The sequence below is a fragment of the Mizuhopecten yessoensis genome, unplaced genomic scaffold (genome assembly GCF_002113885.1).
Source record: "Mizuhopecten yessoensis strain PY_sf001 unplaced genomic scaffold, ASM211388v2 scaffold11055, whole genome shotgun sequence".
NCBI lineage: Eukaryota > Metazoa > Mollusca > Bivalvia > Pectinida > Pectinidae > Mizuhopecten > Mizuhopecten yessoensis.
In genome coordinates this window covers 556,699-580,103 of record NW_018408856.1, presented here as the reverse complement: position 1 = coordinate 580,103, position 23,405 = coordinate 556,699, and the positions used below count along the sequence as shown (strand labels likewise).

General features: G+C 40.2%; 2 protein-coding genes across 7 annotated transcripts in view; one reads left to right on the top strand and one right to left on the bottom strand.

The window, feature by feature from the left end:
* The window catches only part of LOC110465114 (protein tweety homolog 1-like), a 31,844-nt gene extending 19,302 nt beyond the window's left edge, over positions 1-12,542 (bottom strand). For all 6 annotated transcript variants that reach the window (XM_021520704.1, XM_021520705.1, XM_021520708.1 and 3 more), the window contains exons 1-10: positions 12,261-12,542; positions 8,835-8,995; positions 7,980-8,091; positions 6,365-6,600; positions 5,643-5,738; positions 3,813-3,885; positions 2,847-2,916; positions 2,545-2,606; positions 2,013-2,102; positions 616-755 (exon numbers count right to left, since the gene is read on the bottom strand). In XM_021520704.1, the coding sequence (XP_021376379.1) occupies positions 616-755; positions 2,013-2,102; positions 2,545-2,606; positions 2,847-2,916; positions 3,813-3,885; positions 5,643-5,738; positions 6,365-6,600; positions 7,980-8,091; positions 8,835-8,995; positions 12,261-12,401 (1,181 nt within the window). In that variant the 5' untranslated portion in view covers positions 12,402-12,542. The remainder of the gene's footprint in view (positions 1-615; positions 756-2,012; positions 2,103-2,544; positions 2,607-2,846; positions 2,917-3,812; positions 3,886-5,642; positions 5,739-6,364; positions 6,601-7,979; positions 8,092-8,834; positions 8,996-12,260) is intronic.
* Positions 12,543-12,798: 256 nt separating this feature from the next.
* LOC110465116 (dual specificity mitogen-activated protein kinase kinase 6-like) overlaps positions 12,799-23,405 on the top strand; it is a 34,630-nt gene continuing 24,023 nt past the window's right edge. Inside the window, exon 1 of the mRNA XM_021520711.1 lies at positions 12,799-13,060. Within this exon, the coding sequence (XP_021376386.1) occupies positions 13,054-13,060 (7 nt within the window). The 5' untranslated portion in view covers positions 12,799-13,053. The remainder of the gene's footprint in view (positions 13,061-23,405) is intronic.

The following is a 23,405-nucleotide window of genomic DNA, read 5'->3' as shown; positions in this document are numbered from 1 at the left end:
CATTAATCTGGTGTAGACAAGATAACACATTCAAGTGCATGTAATTGTAGTAAAATGTGATTATGAAAAAAAAAAGTTGAATAAAAAAAATAAAAATAAAAATAACACATTCAAAACCATCAACCCCAATATCGGTGATAAGTATTTTCAATTCTTTTGGAAAAGTTGTCTGAAAACATTTATCATAATGTATTTGAAGGGTTGTAAATTGTTGGAATAACTTTTGGCCTACTCTAGGTATTACTCAGCATTGAAACTTGACAGGGAAATTCACCCCACCCCATACATTCATATTCAAGAAATTATCATTGTTTTTCTTCTTTTGAAACTACCAAAGGCACCAATGATTTCCTTTTAAATTTTACTTATGTTTTATTTACTGAACACTGTTCTGATACGTGGTGTCATTCGAGTGTTAAAGATGACATCATCTAATGGTTTCCATAGTGATATAATTATTACAAATTCAAAGATAATAGAGATATTTACACTTCTATGTGTTTGCTGACGTAGAAAAAAGAAGCGATTACGGTAATGGGAAATATTGAATGTCCATTTAGTAATTTCCGAAAATCGAGTATCACAGACAAGTGGAGCCAACAGCGTGATACGTACATGGAAGTGTTACAGATCCCCTGAACTGCCTTGACGTAGTTCTTGTGTATCTCCCGACAGTCTAAGTCCTCTGCTAACACAGTGATGTTACCAGAACAGTACTCCAGCTCCTCCGCAACTCTTCTCATCGGCTCCATCAGCTGTTGATACAAACAGGTAAGACTTTTAAAAGCACTACAATGGTAACTGTTCAAAAACCTATTATATTTCAACACCATTTCACAATTCTCCTGCTGTCAATACCAAAATTTAGACTGATCTTTCGTAAGCATTGCAACGATAAATGTTCAAATGTTTTTTCTTTTATTCTTTAAAAAAACTTATTCGATTTTATCAACTGTTTTTGCCAGTAATAATCCCATGATCCTATAATAAGCCCACATTTCTTTCTTGAACAGATTATACAAAATGGCTCAAAACAGCAAGCATGTTCCTCTTTCGTCCATTGGTGACATGATGTAAGGATGTGCATGTTCTGTTGCAACTTTGGTATCAAGTATTCAATAAATTTGTAGCCATGTGCCGGCTACTAGGTCCCCATGTTGTATGGTCGAAGAGGCAGATGAAAAGCTGGACATCAAGATCAACTCGACTTGTGCGTGTGTGATGAAACATGGGACAGGTTGGTTGTATAAAGACTGGATGTATGACTGGCCAAACGCTCGATCAGCATGGCCACTTGGTAACTCCAGTTCAAATGACTCATTTTTTGAGAAGGGAATAGAAGGGAATAGATGCATCCACTTCTGGTATGCTCCTCTATGACTGACAAAGGGAAACGTCCCTTTACAGCTCCCCTCTACCTAATTACTGATCAGGGGATACATGTCCCCTACATGACCTGTAAACACGATGTGAGGTGATAGTACAATTTGTTGGTAAGGTACTGAAGCCAGGGCAGGTTGACCCCCTCAGCTGTGCAAATTAAATCAATATAAAATACTAAGCTCCAGTGAAATACAACTGCCATTGCTTCCTTATTGGTCTCAGGTCTGAATCTCATATATAACCTTATTGGTCTCAATTGAAAAATTTATCATTGGCAAAATAAGAAATATCAAATCTTGATGAACATAATATATAAAGAATTTCATAAATTGGTATATAGCTTTCCAAATGGCGATTATTTACCAGCAAGGTCAAGAAATTGATGATTTTTTTCCTCCATTTTTTCCCAAATTGGGAAAGAATGGGCCTCTTTTCAACTTAACAAACCTTAAAAGGAAAGCAAAAAAACTCGGACGATATGGCACTGGGCCACAGTGAACATGGAGCGAGAACATTTTCGAATGCGTGAGATTTATGGCTCAGGTGGCGTGACACAGGTTTCAGTGGGAGATTTTGTCGCAAGGCATTAGAGTTGGCAACCCTGCTGTGGTAGTAAGTTGTAAGGTTACCTGTGGAATGTTGAATGGTTTGACCACTGTCTTTATTTGGTACAGCGTATTGTTGGCTTGTGTGACAGCTTCTCTGGCCAGTTCGATGTTCTGTATAAAAGAAAGTTGAAAATGAATCACAATTTTTTGGAGGTAGAGTTTACGCAGAAAAAATAATTTCATCTTTCTAATGGGTACAGTAAATATATTTCTTAAAAGGTTTTAATTTCATCACGTCGCCTTTTCCGCATTGCGGCATCAGAGTTTTCCAAATTCATGATGTCACATCATTGATGAGCCATTGTGACGTCACGTCACGTCACGTGAAATGGGGGGTGAGATAGAAATTTCTTACACCCCTTTCTAACTCTGGACAGCTCTATCGATATCTTACACACACGGAAATGAGAGAAATAGATATTCTATCCAAGGGGTTAGAATATCCATATCCCAAATTCCTATATCAGTGTTTTTGCATTTATATACATATATTTATATTCATATGTTTAAATATTGATACAAATTTATCTCTGATGCGTGAGAAGTTACTTACATCCGAGAACATCTTGGGGTCAGTGGATCCTAGCGGACACTCAATGTAGGCTTTCACAATAGCTGTAAACCACAAAAACATATATCAAAGATTGTGAACAGGTATTTCAAAATGTTTAGAATAATGACAAAAAAAAATATCAGTAAAAACATGATATTTCCTGAACTGTGATATTAAGCAAATGTGATAATAAGTGGAATCGGCCATATCACCTCTATCTACTTTTTGTGAGATTAAACATGATATTAACTGAAATGTGATATAAAAGCAAATGTGATATGAAGTGGAATCCACGACATTACCTCTTTCTACTTTTTGGGAGGTGACGTTTTCTACAAACAAATCCGGGTTGTAGCAGAGGTCAGCACCAGCCTGTAACATAAACAATGTTAAATCAGGGTAGAACTAAGGAGGATAATTACTCTAGCTTATGTATCATGAGGTTGCATACAGTATTAGATTATGTGCAGATTATGTATCATTTCAATTTTAATTTTCACTTCACTTGTAACAAGGCTTAAAATCATGTATTGTTGTTAGTTTAAATTACCATTCTCAGACACAGGAAACACATTTTGAAGATTAACCCTTATTTTTCTTTTTGGGCCCCACTCCTCTGTCATCCTTTCTTGCAATCTTGCAACACTCGCTCTTCATTTATTCTTTGCCTTGGCTGCGTGATGATCGAAGCCCAATCAGGCCAAAATCTCATCACTCCTATTTAAAGAGCGGTATTTTTGACAATTGAACACCTATATCCCTTGCCACTGTGCCACATCCTGCATTTTTTCTCCATCCATCCAAAGGGTGTTGGTAATGGTGGTGGTGGTGGTGGTTGTGGTGGTGGTGGTGGTGGGGGGGGGGGGCAATTTTAATCTTTTTCGTTGGTCAGGTGGTGCATTGGATAGTACACTGGCCTTTAACCAAGATGGCTGGGGTTTGATTCCCTAATCGGACGTGAAAATATAGTCACCTTCCCAACCACATGGGTTTTCTCTGGGTACTCTGGCTTCCTCCAACAGTAAGACCCTTTGCGTGCCTCTATCCAGGCCACCAAGAGCAATTTATATAAACTGCAGTAACTTGTGTCATATTTTTTGTAAAAAAAATGGAAAGTTTATTTTCAAATTTTGGACGAAAGATATTTATCGGTTCTGGATTAGCAACCTTTTAAAAGAAAGATGACTATGTACTGACGATTAAACAGATGCATGAACTTATTCAGGCCAGGCGAGCTAAAAAACACTGCCTATATCAGTTATACTTACCACAGCCCCACCTAGATAGATTCCTGCTGACCCCCAAATCACCAGCAGGGTAAGGAACCCTATAAATATGGAGCTGAAATATGGAGAAAAAATCTTTTAATCAAAGAGTCAATCTTTAAAACTAAAACAGTTAAACCAGTAAAGACCACTCTGAGGAAGTCGTAAAACTAAAACAGTTAAACCAGTAAAGACCACTCTGAGGAAGTCGTAATACTAAAACAGTTAAACCAGTAAAGACCACTCTGAGGAAGTCGTAATACTAAAACAGTTAAACCAGTAAAGACCACTCTGAGGAAGTCGTAATACTAAAACAGTTAAACCAGTAAAGACCACTCTGAGGAAGTCGTAATACTAAAACAGTTAAACCAGTAAAGACCACTCTGAGGAAGTCGTAATACTAAAACAGTTAAACCAGTAAAGACCACTCTGAGGAAGTCGTAATACTAAAACAGTTAAACCAGTAAAGACCACTCTGAGGAAGTCGTAATACTAAAACAGTTAAACCAGTAAAGACCACTCTGAGGAAGTCGTAATACTAAAACAGTTAAACCAGTAAAGACCACTCTGAGGAAGTCGTAATACTAAAACAGTTAAACCAGTAAAGACCACTCTGAGGAAGTCGTAATACTAAAACAGTTAAACCAGTAAAGACCACTCTGAGGAAGTCGTAATACTAAAACAGTTAAACCAGTAAAGACCACTCTGAGGAAGTCGTAATACTAAAACAGTTAAACCAGTAAAGACCACTCTGAGGAAGTCGTAATACTAAAACAGTTAAACCAGTAAAGACCACTCTGAGGAAGTCGTAATACTAAAACAGTTAAACCAGTAAAGACCACTCTGAGGAAGTCGTAATACTAAAACAGTTAAACCAGTAAAGACCACTCTGAGGAAGTCGTAATACTAAAACAGTTAAACCAGTAAAGACCACTCTGAGGAAGTCAAAAAGTGGTCTCTTCACACAGGTTTTCGCTTAGTGGACATCATCATATGATATGAGCAGGCTTGCCGTATCAGAGTCCGTAATTACAAAATTCAAACTTGATAAGGATAAGCAATACATTAAAAGAAACCTGTCTATACAGACAGAATCTGGGAGTGTATCATTTGGTTGGCTGTGATAACGTGTTGGTAAATCTGTCTTTAATCGGAGGCACTGTAGTCAAGTGGTAATATAAGATGCCGAGCTCGTGACCGAAGGGTTGTGGGTTCAAGTCACAGTACAGCATTGTGCTGTATCTTTGAGCAAGATGCTTTACTCCGCTTGTTCTAATCTACTCAGCTGTAAATGAGTACGTGGTTGGACAGTGCTAGAATTGTTAAATGCTAGCTTTGAGCGCCAAAAAGGCAGCACCAGCTGTATGCTCCCCAGGGAGCTGAGAAATGGCAGCACCAACTGTATGCTCCCCAGGGAGTTGAGAAAGATATTGGCTGATTGCAAAGGCCCTATTAACACGGATAATAATTTGTGAACCGCTTTGAGATGATCTACGAACTAGGTTGTGATAAAGTGGTATATAAGAACCTTGAATTATTATTATTATTATCTTTACTACATAAAGAGGGACTGGACCCTTTAGTAGGATACATGACAGTTGGTTGGATTAAACAGTTTATCAGTAAACCTATTTTCTGCCAGACTTCCACTTGCATCAAAACAATACAGACTGCTATACTTATACAATAATGATACATTTTGATTTCTAACATAATGCTACTAGTATACCAGGTATAACAATAAGTGTCTGCCATATTGCCACTTACACCATAATAATACAGACTGCTGTGTCTACTTACAACATGACAATACAGACTGCTGTATCTACTTACAACATGACAATACATTTTGATTTCCGCCAGACTGCTATCAGGATGAGCAGCAAAACAACCAAAGTAAAACACAGGGCTATCACAGTTCCAATCCATCTGAAAGAATTAAAAGGCCACACTAAAATTAAATCAGCTAATGAATCCTGAAAAACATACTGTCAGATAAAAACAGGATATTTTATACTTAATTATTGTTATTCATTTTTGTTGAGAATCTGGGTTTTTTTATAATCCAAATGTGTACATTTGTATTACATATGTATTTGCATAGCATAGCTGTATCCTCACACATCTTTCTAAGTCCCTGTGCCACTGCAGGCAAAACACTAAAGAATTCCACCGTATTTTTTTTTATAGAGTTACTTCCCCTTAAGTTAGATATTTTAGATATAGCTGTAACATGCATGTGATTGGGCCATGCTACTACCGTTGACCAGACATAGCTCAGTTGTACAGAGTGGAATACAATGTTTTAAGGTCCAGAGTTCAAATCTTCGTCTGGCCTGCTGCTTTTCAACATTTAGAACACTGTTGATTTGTGTTGTTTAATTTCACCTTCATTGTTTTTTAATAAACCTTCTTCATGATATGGTTTTCTTGTCAGAAATTATTTATCACAATTATGACCATGCTAGAAAAATAGTTTCCAAGACATAGCTACAATTTTTGACGTGGTATGGGGATCCTTAAAAGATGTCTATGGTTTTCATTTCTACACTGACCTGTAAAATTCATACGTGGTCGCATCCTGTACGATGTAATCCAGGGTTATATTGGGTGTGGCTGCCCTAATTGAGGTCACGTCTGCTCTCGCTTTCTGGGCAGCGGAAGTGATGTCATTGATGAGGATTTCCAGAGGGGCTCTGACCGTCTCATTCGTGTACTGGTGAATCACATTCTGTAGCGCTACCACACTTCTGGTAGAGATGCTGTCAGCCAGGTACTTCAGAGAACCCAACTATAACACAAGCGACAAAATCAAAATTGTTCTCGGCCTGCAAAATGATCTACTGGCCCTGTATCCGCGGCCAGTACATTTTTCCATTGAGGCAGTGGAACTGGTATTATAAATTTAAAACCCCAAAAAAAGAGTAAGATGATCCATTAATGATATTCTTTGTATGATAATTCAGTCTTAGAATTTACCATATTCCTGATATTTTATCTGAGAATTTACGAATATAGAGGGCCTTTCGTTTTTCTATACACTGCAATTAGGTAGAGGAAGTAACTAGTCACCAACATGTGACTTTGTCACCTCTAAAGAGCTTGTGACAACTTCTGCTTTTGTTTTCAATGCGTTGGCCAATAGTTCGAAGTTGAAATGATAGTTGATTCGGGCCTGTGGTAGTCCACAGGACTAGTTGAATAAATTGTATTACTAGTCCTTCGTCAATGTAACTAGTCCAAGATTTCCTGATAAGGAAACATCGCGATCTACAGCACAAAACATCAAAAGTAATCGATTGTAGAGGACTTAAAATATCTACTGCCATAAAAATATGGGAAAGTTTTAGGTAAATTCTGACGATTATCATGCAATTTATCTTATTTCAAGCAGTTTTCTAAATTTTAGAAAGTAATATTCTTATTTTATAATCTTATTGTTCACAAGTCCAAAGGACCAGTTAGGTAAGGTGATTCACTAGTCCTTGCTGAAATCTACTAGTCCAGGACTAGCGGACTAGTGTTAGTGTCGACCCCTGCTGTTGGGCCAGTGAGATTGGAAATATTTTAGGCTGACTGTGTACTATAGCTTTGAAATAACCTAACCTATTCTTTTCAGTGAGCTTTACTCCGACAGATCTCGAGTTTAACGTTTAAGCACCAGCAAAAAGTAAATCCTACATAAAACTGTTTTAATCATCTCCTTGCTGACACGGTCAACATGTTTCAAGGCCCCCTCAATTTTCATTTTTTCTAATTGTATTAATACTTTTTCGTACAGCTTCCTTACCCAAAACCCCTATGTAATATTAATGCCACAATTTAACTTGACAAATGCATGATGGTAGCGTAACAAAATTTTACTGCATAAATTTGAAAGAGCTTCTGCACAGATTATTATCCTCTAGCGATTTCATCATAAAACATGAAAAATGTTTTCTTGAATACCTAACCTTCCAGAAACCCTATAAAAAAATCTAGGATCTGTATTTTAAATGGGAAAACATTCTAGTGTACCAGGTTGTAAGGGAATTATGGTACTCTGATCCTTTTTTTTTCTCTCTTAAATGTTGAGAGCAGATGAGAAACTAACCTTGTCAAATGTTTAAGACATTTTAATGGAAATTCCATAAGTTGGGGGTAATTCATTATTATGATGCTACAACTTACCGTGGCCACAGCTTCCGTTATTGTTTGGTTTGTGTCTTGCACAGATTCAATAAATCTGCTCACGCCTTTACTTGTTTGTTCATTGCCATAGAAACCAGGTGTTAAGATTGCTCTGGAAAAAATTATGAAACAAGAATTTGTAAGATTGACAATGCTGACAATTCATACAAAACAAATACATATTGTTTCCCATTTCAACATTTCATCATATACTCCAAAAACTTATATTGTGGAAAATTTATCCCCCCCCCCCCTCCCCCGGCAGAGTCATTTATGATCATTAAGGGAATTCAACGCATCATTTGACTCAAATATACAGCGTACAATGAATGCTAGCTTAGCTGTTTTCGATAGAATAAAAAAACAGTTTCTACCAAATATAAATTTGGTTTCAGATATACGACTGCAAGATATCAGAGCGTAATACATCCCAAAATGGTGACAGACTAGCATCTTTTATAAGGTATATTCAATCTCAAAAGTTGCCACAAAAATAACAACAGTTTCATGTATTCATATGACATTCCACTCTGAGGTTGAAATGGTGTACGTAATATACACACACAGCATTGTATAAAAACAGATGAGTTACTTCCCTTTGAAAGGTACTGTACAGCTAAATGCTTGCATTCTTTAACTCATTCACCCCTGAAATTTTCATAATGAACTATTCCAGCCTTTGAATTGGAAGAGTTCAAATGTCTTCAGGGGTGAATGAGTTAAATGACCGTATAGCTGTTTATAGGATATCGATGTAAAACACAAACAAACCAAACTTTCTGATGAGTATCTAGATACTTGCATGCTCTTTAATTTCCTTCTAAACAATCTCCAGTTCTAAAACTTGTCACTTACATTGACAGGAAGATGACGATGAAGAGCGACACCCTGAGACACGTTGATTTGTCAGTTTTCTGTGGCGGTTTCCTGATGCATTGCAGACAGAGGCAACTTGACGTCGCCAGGAGAAATATCACACACCATATCACAGGTAGGGAGCACAGGAAAACTATTGCCTGAAAAATAGAACAAACCAGATTAGCATTTATTCTTTACAATTAACCCTAACAATATGTATTGAATTAACAAAAAAACTGTTTACAATATATGCCCCTTGCTTTGATATGAAACAGGATGTCGGAATCAAGGATCACTGTCCAGCTACACTGTAATTTGTTTTAGTAATCTCCCTTGAACTTCCTTTTGAATATAACTGTAAGAAAGTTAAGTTGGGCCAAGCGTACTTCTGCTGACCAGGCCGGAGCGTAATCGGTTAGAGTGACAGAAAGACTAGGGCACATGTACAATTTAAGGGAAAAACAATGCCTGAAAATAAAGCATATTAGAATGGTTTTATAGAATTACCAAATGTACTATCATACATTTATGTATCGAGGTTGGTTTTCGTTTTAGGGAAATTAACAAAATTGAGGTCAGAGGTCAGCAATTCTTTCTGTTTATAAGTATGATCAGTTCAACAGGCATATATCAACTAACAAAAAAATAGAAATAAAAAGGAAGTGATCCAAAACTCAAATGTCAAACATTGCATTAATATTCTTCGGTACGTAGATCATCAGTTGATTTGTGGGTGGATTCGTGGGTGGATTTGCTCGAGCTCCTTTCTAAGAAATCATAAAATATAGTTTAACACCACAAGAACATTTTTTTGCTCTTTTAACTTGTCTATATGTTTTGGCCTATCCTTTGCTTCTATTACAGGACACTTGTTTCGAGTTGTAAGGATAATACAGATTAGTAACTTATAGCTACAAAATGGCTACCAGACATTCTGAAGTGAAGGACATTTAACTTGACTATAGTCACTTATTCACAGCCACATTCTGTTAAAAATCAGATATATTTTAAGGGTATCCACTACTGGTAACTTTGCCAAGAATAGCATACAAGCATGCATATATATATGAATATAAAGACTGTATATATCTGTTACATTCAAATATCAAAATGAAAATATTCACAAAATAATCACTGAAGTAAAATTCATGACTGAGATATTGAGGCTCATCCATGGGTGTTTTTATTTGGAACTAATTAATTAATTAGGCCAAATAAAAAATGTTGTTTGTTTATGGTTACCGAAACCTACATGTACCCTGATGTCTTGTGATGACCCCAATTTTAGGGGGCAATTTTCAAGAAAACACTTTTAAAGTTATGATAACTCTCCTTTATTTACCTTAGTAAGTAAAATGAAAAATAAAATTGATTATCAACCTATATATAGCTACAGACCCTATTTTTCAGACATGTAACAGGAAGAAAATGTGACAGGAAAGAGAGTACTGTGGTTTCCAGCAGGGATCAAACCCTTGACCTCCAGCTTCCCAATCTGTTGCTTAATTTATCCATTGAGGGAAGTTTCCCTCTAGCTCGAAGCTAGAAGGCAATCATAATACTTTAGCAATGTACCATTAAATCTGCCACACTACTTTAAACGTTTTAAAATGTGTTCGCCCTCGAATACCACAACCCGGTTCTAACTCTGGATCCCTGTCACCACCAGGAGGGCCACACAGACACCATTTGTAACAAGAAACAGAGTGGTATGCCTCCAGTTGGGATCAAACCCGTGACCCAAGCTTCCCAGTCTGGCGCTCTACCAATTGAGCTATGAAGGGAAATTTCCCCAGGTGTGGAGCAAGAAGGCAACCCTAACCATACAGTATGTAAAAAAAATAAAAACTGCCACACAAACATTTTTTTTTTTGTCTGGCCTTAGTTTCATATTATAATGTAACAGTAACATGTAAATTAAATACATGTGTGAAATACTAGATTAAATTGATCAAAACCCATAAAGAATTTATTACTGCCTATATAGTTTGTTGAACCATTTTCCTTGAACCAATTAAGTATCTTAACCTGAACTGGTGATGGTATATTCTGCCAAGAAGATGGCCATTTTTGGACTTGATCTCACATACAAAAAACAAACCATTTGAGTTAGTTCAATTCTTCAACACTTTTCCAATCAAATGATAACTTCATGTTATATTTTCCAGGTACCATTAAATAGATAAAGTAGAATCTCACCAAGCATTCACGTTGAGGTAGTGGCTATTTCATTTTAATTGAAAATAAATGGCTCCATTAATATTATTTACCTAATTAATTTTGCATATCAATCTTAAGATATTGTAACATATTATATGTCATTTATACTTTGAACATCATCACAATTAAATTATATGAAATCATTATAACAATTAGTCAAATTTTACACATTTTCGATAAATTTTGACAGGTAGATTTTGTTATTTTAATTATAATAGTACATCTGCTTATAAGTCATAGACATTGCATCTGTTGATAATCAACCACAGATATACAATGTATGAGATTACAGGTATAATGTACAAGTTATAAAACTATCACTTATTGGCTTTCTATTGAACACATTATTAAGATTTTTAACATATTTTGAAATCTGAATAAACATATTTAAATGGAAGTTTCCATATATATATATCATATTTCCATAGCTTTTAGGATGTTTTGTCGTCTCCTATATTTAGTTTCAACATTTTTTTTTTCAACAATAGGATTTGACAACAGGCATATATATAGCCTTCTCCTATATCTATACCCACCCCCACTGGGACTTTGATAGCCCTGTGGACCAGCTGCCTTTCCACTAAATTCTAGATCCAAATCATCTGCATATTCATACTAGGGTTAACCATGCATGAATTCTTCAAACTGCAGACATGTTCCTCCAGGTTTATGACAATATATATAGCATTCACAAGCAAGTCCATGTAATTATATATTGATTACAATGCCATTCAGAACTACGCTGATACATCACAATAACTAGTCGAGACATTATATGACAATCCCATTATGTGTTTGAATTGTTTGACGATGTACTCATTTCCTGGTTGACTCATAATTTTACTGTACTTCAGTAGATCTTGTAAAGCAGTTTTTTTTCGGTTTGATTGTTTTCATAATATTATGTTGAATAGTGTTTACAGAGACTCTGCTTAGATTCATTTGTAACCACTGTAAGCTAGAAATCTATGATACCATACTGTACTTGGATAGAAGCCATTCTACAGGTTTAAACTGTACTAGGTTTTGTTATGAAAGTACAAAAACAGGGGTTCCAAAAACAGTTAAAAAGAACACTAGGCTAGGGTATTAATAGCAACGATATAACTTTATCGTTTCTTTCCAAACAAATTCTAGAGATCACATTGTAAACATATCAATAAATAAGATAAAGATGTACATTTAAATATATAAATAGTTTACCTCTCTATAATTGATACTGTCTGGGTTGAATGTAGAATTTGTTGTTTTGAATGAAAAGTTCACATGAGGAAACTGGTGAAGAATGTCGACAAACCACTCTCGTATGTACGTTTCGGAGTCCGTAAAATCCAGAAAAGACATAATTACAATGTTATCATAATACACATAAATAAAAGATTCCTTATAAATCTGTTTTGTTCCTACAAAACTCCTATATGTTGACTCTTCGGTCACAGCTCTGTTTTCAGACGACTGACAAAACCTTGTCGTCCATTTTGTGATCACGTGACAGATATTATTTCCTTTAGGTGCGCGTGGTTGAAAACAAGAAATGTAAACAAAAATAATTTTGATTGCAATTTTAATAAAATTATCTTTATCGTAGATGTTCGTAAGTTTCTGGTTTGAAAAAGTAGTAGGAAATAAACATGAAAAAGTAGTGTTTGTTGATGCAAGTGCTAAGGCAACCCATGACGGCTAAGGAGGGCAAGCCCGTCTATCGCGTGAGTCATGCGTGACGTCAGTGGATTTCCCTCTTTAGAGCACTGGCGCATCCGTTTGCAACAGAGCCGCCGAGGTCACTCGCTATTTGGCAATATTTTACAAATTTGAAGCGGATTTTGCACAATCGCATCCACTAGCTGATTTCGATAGACATTCAACAACGCCATCGTCACATTTGGAGACGATCTGAGGTCAACTCGCTGATTGTGCGGCGAAAAACCGAAACCAGGAAAGAACCTGCTGCTCGTGTCGGTTCGGATGACTTGGGACATTAGGTCTGACGTGAAGGATGCCAGGTAAGAGAAGTGGCTAAGCTGCACGCTCGAATTACGCTAATTTGCAACTCTTATTAAGCATAGATGACTTTGCAAGCTCTGAATTTGCACAAATCTCTGTTTCATTCTTGCAAAAGGAGACGAGACTTTGGCCACGAGATGAATGAAGATCACCATTTTTTTAGGTCAGGATCAGTGACCCACTGAGTGTGTGTGGCGTGTGCGCACACCCTGACTTTTGCGCACTGTCTCTGTCAATGAACAAACTGTAATCTTTGAATTGCACTGCAATTGGAAACTATATACTCATTTTACCAACTCTACAAGCGCACTTTTTTTTCTACTAAATAATAAGTTTATAGGCATGCCAATCGAAATTTTACAATCGCACAAAACAGACCTGCTGCATAAACTTCTTCCTATTTCTGGGAATAAGGTTTTAGTTTTTTTTTACTTTAAGTCACTAAATTCTATGTTTACATGATTGTAAATTATGTTCATTAGTGAAGGTAAATCGGTTTTTAAACTGGTCACCAGCATGTTATTCGAAGCAAATTAGGAAGCAATAACAATATATAATTGACCTAAATACAAATATTTAGTCAAATAATTATGTCAATGACTTTAAAAAAACTTTTAATCTCTTGTTATCAGATTGTAATTTTTTTCTTAACCATTAATAATGTTCCGAGTATGCTTAACTATTTTTATGTAATAAATTATATGTAGTTTTATTACCGTCTGAAATACCACAATTCAACTTAATGTCTAAGTCAATGTACGTAGGTTTCAATGTCTGATTTTTTTTTTCGTAATGTTGAAATATTATTATGATGCAATCTGATTTATTACAACATAAAGTCTGCACTATGATTCATAAATTGACATGAACGGATAGGATGAGTCCCGATTTCTGCGTGAATAATAGCAAGGCAAGTTTCTGGACAGGATACATAATATGAAAGTCTCGTTTACTTTTGTAAAGTACGTTCCTGCATGGTTCTATCAAAGTTTGCAAACAATGACAAATTGGCAACACGTTCATCTGAAAAAAATGAAAACACATAGTTGTTGGTCTAACTTTATTCTTATTCAAATTATTGAATTACATAAATTTAATCTAATTCAATAATTTAGATTATTCGTCAGTGCTTCCGAAAGCCTCCAAATGAGATTTCTTTACCCCAATTCCAAAACAGTTGGTTGTACCCAAAGTTCTCAAGAATTTTCTTTTGAAACTAAGAATCTGGAGTTATATAGAATATTGAAAATGTATCAAATTTTAAATTTAATGGGAACATTGTATATAATGATAAACAAAAATAAATCATTGTACAGTACATCAAAGTGTAACAAAAATTGAAACCTGTATACTCAGACAAGTAGAGATGTTTATACAAAAAAATGCATTATCATTCTTCTGTTTATCTGTAAATAATTGTTATTACATAGGGTAACAATATATCCTTCAGTTGTTTTGTTTGACTGTGTATTTTGATGAAAAAACGGTCATTTTTTTTGCCAGCAGAGTTTGATCAACTGTTAAAAGAAATATGTACAAAAATAACCCCAAGAGGGCGGGCATTCACCTGATTCATGCATTTGATCACATGACGACGAACACAAGTTGGTTCCAGAACTTTTTTTTTTTCTTCTAATTTTAGTAGTACAAGTCATTCCATTCTTTGCAAGCCCAAGGTATTTTTTACCTATTGTATCGTCGTCAGTGAGAAACCAGAGAATATGATTGATTTTTTTTTTAATATATTGCAGTGATTTTTATAGGATTTTTAAGGCGAGTTCTGAGCATCAGTTTTTAAAAGTGTTGATTCCGTTGACAGTGTGTTTTCGAAATGTCGGGAAGTCACACCTCAAAAACATGAGTCCTGCATTCATGCTGAAAATAACGTTGTTATTTTGCCATGTGGGTGGTGGTTGTAATGCTATCAATTTTTAAACAGGGCAAGTATAGCAATGTGTCGGATGTAAGTTAATTCGGCTCTTCCAATGCAATTCTGGGGAAAAGTTCCAAGACTCTTAAAAACAAATGTTCAGATGTTCTAGTTGCACTGTATTATTGTCAACTCGTAGTCTTATTAAGTCCCTTTTCTGTCCAAAATTATGTATCCTGCGTCTTTTTAGCCAGAAACCCTTCAAGTCAGCAATATTAAATTAATTAATTGGAACATTGGGCTTGTGACATAATTACAACTGCAGTTTGAGGTGAAAATGGGATTGCAGTGTTGATTAGCTATACATGTATTCTATGAAAACCCGATGTAACGAAGATAGTTATTAACAAATGCAAAAAGTCCAAAGGAAGAAACCAATATGAAATTAATCTGGTGAAGGCTTAGTGGAAAGGCAGCTTTCTACAGCTACATGTATATATAGGTTGTTTTATATATAGTATATATATACTAATTAATTTACACTCAATTAGATCTCCTCTGCATTTGAGAAACCCCCGCTGGGAGATGTAAGTGTTTTAGCCTTTGTGTATATCGTTCGATTTCATAGGTGTGCAATTTCATATTAAGATTATGTTATATACACCTGAAAACAGGTTTTGAAAATTTTCCTTCAAGCTGAAACTTAAGTTTTATAGTACTCAAATATTGAAAACTCAGGCTAACTCGGGCATAACATTTGCTAACGTAGCGTCAGGTTTGTTGATCTAGAGAAGTATGTTATAATAATTTTTCTGACATCACTTAAAATAATATGTCCAATAAAGTTTCAATTATATACAATTATATATATATATACGATTGATAAATTATCAGAACAGATAAAAAAACAATGGAAAAAAGTGCTGATTGACCCAGACAAGATATTGAGTTCTAGGTACATTGTAATATGTACATGTGGTGCACAATAGGAGATCAGGCGACTGTGAACCAGGGGGAGTGCACATTAATAGAGATCATGTGACTGTAACCCAAGGGGAAGCGTAATACATATATACAATGGGAGGTTTGGAGACTCAGACACAGGATACAATGGGAGGTTTGGAGACTCAGACACAAGGGGAGAGCAAAACAAACTGCACAATGAAAGATCATGAGTCAGTGACCCAGGAGGAGAGCAAAACATGGTGGACAATGGGAGGTTTGGAGACTCAGACACAGGGGGGGGAGAGCAAAACATCGTGCAAAATGGGAGATCAGGAGACTGTGACACAGGGGAGAGTAATACATATGGCGCATAATGGGAGATCAGGAGACTGTGACACAGGGGGAGAGTAATACATGGTGTACAATGGGAGATCAGGAGACTGTGACCCAGGGGGAGAGTGATACATGGTGTACAATGGGAGATCAGGAGACTGTGACCTAGGGGAGAGTAATACATGGTGTGTCCAATGGGAGATCAGGAGACTGTGACCCAGGGGGAGAGTTGTACATGGTGTGTCCAATGGGAGATCAGGAAACTGTGACCCAGGGGGAGAGTTATACATGGTATGGTGTACAATGGGAGATCAGGAGACTGTGACCCAGGAGGAGAGCAAAACATGTTGGACAATGGGAGGTTTGGAGACTCAGACACAGGGGGGGAGAGCAAAACATCGTGCAAAATGGGAGATCAGGAGACTGTGACACAGGGGGATAGTAATACATGGTGTACAATGGGAGATCAGGAGACTGTGACCTAGGGGAGAGTAATACATGGTGTACAATAGGAGATCAGGAGACTGACACAGGGGGAGAGTAATACATGGTGTACAATGGGAGATCAGGAGACTGTGACCTAGGGGAGAGTAATACATGGCGCATAATGGGAGATCAGGAGAGTGTGACCAAGGGGGAGAGTAATACATGGTGTACAATGGGAGACCAGGAGACTGTGACCCAGGGGGAGAGTAATACATGGTATACAACGGTAGATCAGGAGACTGTGACCCAGGGGGAGAGTTATACATGGTGTGTACAATGGGAGATCACAGGAGACTGTGCCCTAGGGGAGAGTAATACATGGCGTATAATGGGAGATCAGGAGACTGTGACCAAGGGGGAGCGTAATACATGGTGCACAATGGGAGATCAGGAGACTGTGACCTAGGGGAGAGTAATACATGGCGCATAATGGGAGATCAGGAGACTGTGACCAAGGGGGAGAGTAATACATGGTGCACAATGGGAGATCAGGAGACTGTGACCCAGGGGGAGAGTAATACATGGTGTACAATGGGAGATCAGGAGACTGTGACCAAGGGGGAGCGTAATACATGGTGCACAATGGGAGATCAGGAGACTGTGACCTAGGGAGAGTGTAATACATGCTGTAAAATGGAAGATCAGGAGACTGTGACCCAGGGGGAGAGTAATACATGGTGCACAATGGGAGATCAGGAGACTGTGACCCAATGGGAGAGTAATACATGTTGTACAATGGGAGATTAGGAGACTATGACCCAGGGGGAGAGTAATACATGTTGTACAATGGGAGATCAGGAGACTGTGACCCAGGGGGAGAGTAATACATCCTGCACAATGGGAGCTCAGGAGACTGTGACCCAGGGGGAGAGTATTACATGGTGCACAATGGGGGATTAGGAGACTGTGACCCAGGGGGAGAGTAATACATGGTGTACAATGGGAGATCAGGAGACTGTGACCAAGGGGGAGAGTAATACATGGTGCACAATGGGGGATCAGGAGACTGTGACCCAATGGGAGAGTAATACATGTTGTACAAAGGGAGATTAGGAGACTATGACCCAGGGGGAGAGTTATACATGGTCAGGAGACTGTGACCCAATGGGAGAGTAATACATGTTGTACAAAGGGAGATTAGGAGACTATGACCCAGGGGGAGAGTAATACATGGTGTACAATGAGAGATCAGGAGACTGCGACCCGGGGGGAGAGGAATACATTGTGCACAATGGGAGATCAGGAGACGGTGCCCCGGGGGGAGAGCAATACATTGTGCACAATGAGAGATCAGGAGACTGTGCCCCAGGGGGAGAGTAATACATGGTGCACAATAGGAGATCAGGAGACTGTGACCCGGGGGGAGAGTAATACATTGTGCACAATGGGAGATTAGGAGACTGTGACCCGGGGGGAGAGTAATACATTTGGCACAATGGGAGATCAGGAGACTGTGACCCAAGGAGAGAGAAAAACATGGTGCACAATGGGAAACCAGGAGACTGTGACCCAGGGGGAGAGTTATACATGGTGTACAATAGGAGATGTGACCCAAGGGCAGAGTAATACATTGTGTACAATGGGAGATTAGGAGACTGTGACCCAGAGGGAGAGTAATACATGGTGTACAATGGGAGATTAGGAGACTGTGACCCAGAGGGAGAGTAATACATGGTGTACAATGGGAGATTAGGAGACTGTGACCCAGGGGGAGAGTTATACATGGTGCACAATGGGAGTTCAGGAGACTGTGACCCAGGGGGAGAGTAATACATTGTGTACAATGGGAGATCAGGAGACTGTGACCCAGGGGGAGAGTATTACATGGTGCACAATGGGAGATTAGGAGACTGTGACCCAGGGGGAGAGTAATACATGGTGCACAATGGGAGATCAGGAGACTGTGACCCAAGGGCAGAGTAATACATTGTGTACAATGGGAGATTAGGAGACTGTGACCCAGAGGGAGAGTAATACATGGTGTACAATGGGAGATTAGGAGACTGTGACCAAGGGGGAGAGTTATACATGGTGTGTACAATGGGAGATGAGGAGACTGTGACCGAGGGGGAGAGTAATACATGGTATACAAGGGGGAGACTATGACCTAGGGGGAGAGTTATATATGGTGCACAATGGGAGATCAGGAGACTGTGGCCAAGGGGGAGAGTTATACATGGTGTACAATGGGAGATAAGGAGACTGTGACCCAGGGGGGGAGTAATACATGGTGTACAATGGGAGATCCGGAGACTGTGACCTAGGGGGAGAGTATACATAGTGTACAATGGGAGATCAGGAGACTGTGACCGAGGGGGAGAGTTATACATGGTGTACAATGGGAGATCTGGAAACTGGGACCTAGGGGAGAGTAACACATGGTGGACAATGGGAGGTTTGGAGACTCAGAGACTATGACCTAGGGGGAGAGTTATACATGGTTCACAATGGGAGATCAGGAGACTGTGACCCAAGGGCAGAGTAATACATTGTGTCCAATGGGAGATTAGGAGACTGTGACCCAGGGGGAGAGTTATACATGGTGAGTACAATGGGAGATCAGGAGACTGTGACCGAGGGGGAGAGTTATACATGGTGTACAACGGGAGATCTGGAAACTGTGACCTAGGGGAGAGTAACACATGGGGGACAATGGGAGGTTTGGAGACTCAGACACAGGTAGGGGAGAGCAAAACATCGTGCAAAATGGGAGATCAGGAGACTGTGACACAGGGGGAGAGTAATACATGGTGTACAATAAGATCAGGAGACTGTGACACAGGGGGAGAGTAATACATGGTGTACAATAAGATCAGGAGACTGTGACACAGGGGGAGAGAAATACATGGTGTACAATGGGAGATCAGGAGACTGTGACCTAGGGGGAGAGTATACATAGTGTACAATGGGAGATCAGGAGACTATGACCTAGGGGGAGAGTTATACATGGTGCACAATGGGAGATCAGGAGACTGTGACCAAGGGGGAGAGTAATACATGGCACATAATGGGAGATCAGGAGACTACTGTGACCCAGGGGGAGAGTAATACATGGTGTACAATGGGAGATTAGGAAACTGTGACCTAGGGGAGACTAATACATGGCACATAATGGGAGATCAGGAGACTGTGACCCAGGGGGAGAGGAATACATGGAGTACAATGGGAGATTAGGAAACTGTGACCTAGGGGAGCGTAATACATGGCACATAATGGGAGATCAGGAGACTACTGTGACCCAGGGGGAGAGTAATACATGGTGTACAATGGGAGATTAGGAAACTGTGACCTAGGGGAGAGTAATACATGGCACATAATGGGAGATCAGGAGACTGTGACCAAGGGGGAGAGTTATACATGGTGTACAATGGTGGGAAATTAGGAGACTGTGACCCAGGGGGAGAGTTATACTTGGTGTACAATGGGAGATCAGGAGACTATGACCTAGGGGGAGATTTATGCATGGTGCACAATGGGAGATCAGGAGACTGTGACCCAAGGGGAGAGTAATACATGGTGCACAATGGGAGATCAGGAGTCTGTGACCCAGGGGGAGAGTTATACATGGTGGACAATGGGAGATTAGGAGACTATGACCCAGGGGGAGAGTTATACATGGTGTACTGTGACCCAGGGGGAGAGTTATACATGGTGGACAATGGGAGATTAGGAGACTATGACCGAGGGGGAGAGTAATACATGGTGTGAACAATGGGAGATCAGGAGACTGTGACCTAGGGGGAGAGTTATACATGGTGCACAATGGGAGACCAGGAGACTGTGACCCAGGGGGAGGGTAATACATGGTGCACAATGGGAAATCAGGAGACTGTGACCCAAGGGGGGAGAGAAATACATGGTGCACAATGGGAGATCAGGAGACTGTGACCCGGGGGGAGAGTAATACATTGTGCACAATGGGAGATCAGGACACTGTGACCCAGGGGGAGAGTAATGCATGGTGCACAATGGGAAATCAGGAGACTGTGACCCAGGGGGAGAGGATTACATGGTGCACAATGGGAGATTAGGAAACTGTGACCTAGGGGAGGGGAATACATGGCACATAATGGGAGATCAGGAGACTGTGACCCGGGGGGAGAGTAATACATTGTGCACAATGGGAGATCAGGACACTGTGACCCAAGGGGGGAGAGTAATACATGGTGTACAATGGGAGATTAGGAGACTGTGACCCAGGGGGAGAGTAACACATGGTGCACAATGGGAGATCAGGAGAGTGTGACCCCGGGGGAGAGTTATACATGGTGCACAATGGGAGATCAGGACACTGTGACCCAGGGGGAGAGTAATGCATGGTGCACAATGGGAAATCAGGAGACTGTGACCCAGGGGGAGAGAAATACATGGTGTACAATGGGAGATTAGGAAACTGTGACCTAGGGGAGACTAATACATGGCACATAATGGGAGATCAGGAGACTGTGACCTAGGGGGAGAGTTATACATGGTGTACAATGGGAGATCAGGAGACTATGACCTAGGGGGAGATTTATACATGGTGCACAATGGGAGATCAGGAGACTGTGACCCCGGGGGAGAGTTATACATGGTGCACAATGGGAGATCAGGAGACTGTGACCCAGGGGGAGAGTAATACATGGTGCACAATGGGAAATCAGGAGACTGTGACCCCGGGGGAGAGTAACACATGGTGCACAATGGGAGATCAGGAGTCTGTGACCCAGGGGGAGAGTTATACATGGTGTACAATGAGAGATCAGGAGACTGTGACCCGGGGGGGAGAGTAATACATGGTGCACAATGGGAGATCAGGAGACTGTGGCCAAGGGGGATGGGAGATCAGGAGACTGTGGCCAAGGGGGAGAGTTATACATGGTGTACAATGGGATGGTGTACAATGGGAGATAAGGAGACTGTGACCCAGGGGGAGAGTAATACATGGTGCACAATGGGAGATTAGGAGACTATGACCCAGGGGGAGAGTTATACATGGTGTACAATAGGAGATAAGGAGACTGTGACCCAGGGGGAGAGTAACACATGGTGTACAATGGGAGACCAGGAGACTGTGACCCAGGGGGAGAGTAATACATTGTGCACAATGGGAGATCAGGAGACTATGGTGGACAATGGGAGGTTTGGAGACTCAGACACAGGGAGGGGAGAGTAAAACATCGTGCAAAATGGGAGATCAGGAGACTGTGACCCAAGGGGGGAGAGTAATACATGGTGCACAATGGGAGATCAGGACACTGTGACCCAGGGGGAGAGTAATGCATGGTGCACAATGGGAGATTAGGAGACTGTGACCCAGGGGGAGCGTAATTCATGGTGCACAATGGGAGATCAGGAGACTGTGACCCAGGGGGAGAGTAATACATGGTATACAAGGGGAGATCAGGAGACTGTGACCGAGGGGGAGAGTTATACATGGTGTGTACAATGGGAGATCAGGAGACTGTGACCCAGGGGGAGAGTTATACATGGTGTACAATGGGAGATTAGGAGACTATGACCGAGGGGGAGAGTAATACATGGTGTACAATGGAGGTTATCCATGGTGTACAATGGGAGAGTTATACATGGTATGGTGTACAATGGGAGATCAGGAGACTGTGACCCAGGTGGAGAGTAATACATGGTGTACAATGGGAGATTAGGAGACTATGACCGAGGGGGAGAGTAATACATGGTGTACAATGGGAGATTAGGAGACTGTGACCAAGGGGGAGAGTAATACATGGTGCAGTAGCACAATGGGAGATCAGGAGACTGTGACCCAGGGGGAGCGTAATACATGGTGCACAATGGGGAATCAGGAGACTGTGACCCAGGGGGAGAGTAATACATGGTATACAATGGGAGATCAGGAGACTGTGACCCAGGGGGAGAGTAATACATGGTGCACAATGGGAGATTAGGAGACTATGACCCAGGGGGAGAGTTATACATGGTGTACAATGAGAGATCAGGAGACTGTGACCCGGGGGGGAGAGTAATACATGGTGCACAATGGGAGATTAGGAGACTATGATCCAGGGGGAGAGTTATACATGGTGTACAATGAGAGATCAGGAGACTGGGACCCGGGGGGGAGAGTAAAACATGGTGCACAATGGGAGATCAGGAGACTGTGACCCGGGGGGGAGAGTAATACATGGTGCACAATGGGAGATCAGGAGACTGTGACCCAGGGGGAGAGTTATACATGGTGTACAATGGGAGATCAGGAGACTGTGACCCGGGGGAGAGTTATACATGGTGTACAATGGGGGATCAGGAGACTGTGACCCGGGGGGGGAGAGTAATACATGGTGCACAATGGGAGATTAGGAGACTGTGACCCAGGGGGAGAGTTATACATGGTGTACAATGGGTGATCAGGAGACTGTGACCCGGGGGGGGAGAGTAATACATGGTGCACAATGGGAGATCAGGAGACTGTGACCCAGGGGGAGGGTTATACATGGTGTGGACAATGGGAGATCAGGAGACTGTGACCCGGGGGAGAGTTATACATGGTGTACAATGGGAGATTAGGAGACTGTGACACAGGGGGAGAGTTATACATGGTGTGGACAATGGGAGATCAGGAGACTGACCCAGGGGGAGTTATACACGGTGTACAATGGGAGATCTGGAAATTGTTACACGATTGTCTAAAATTATGGAATATGAAAAATATATGCATTGTAGATAGAAGTGTTGTCACCACTGACTGCTCA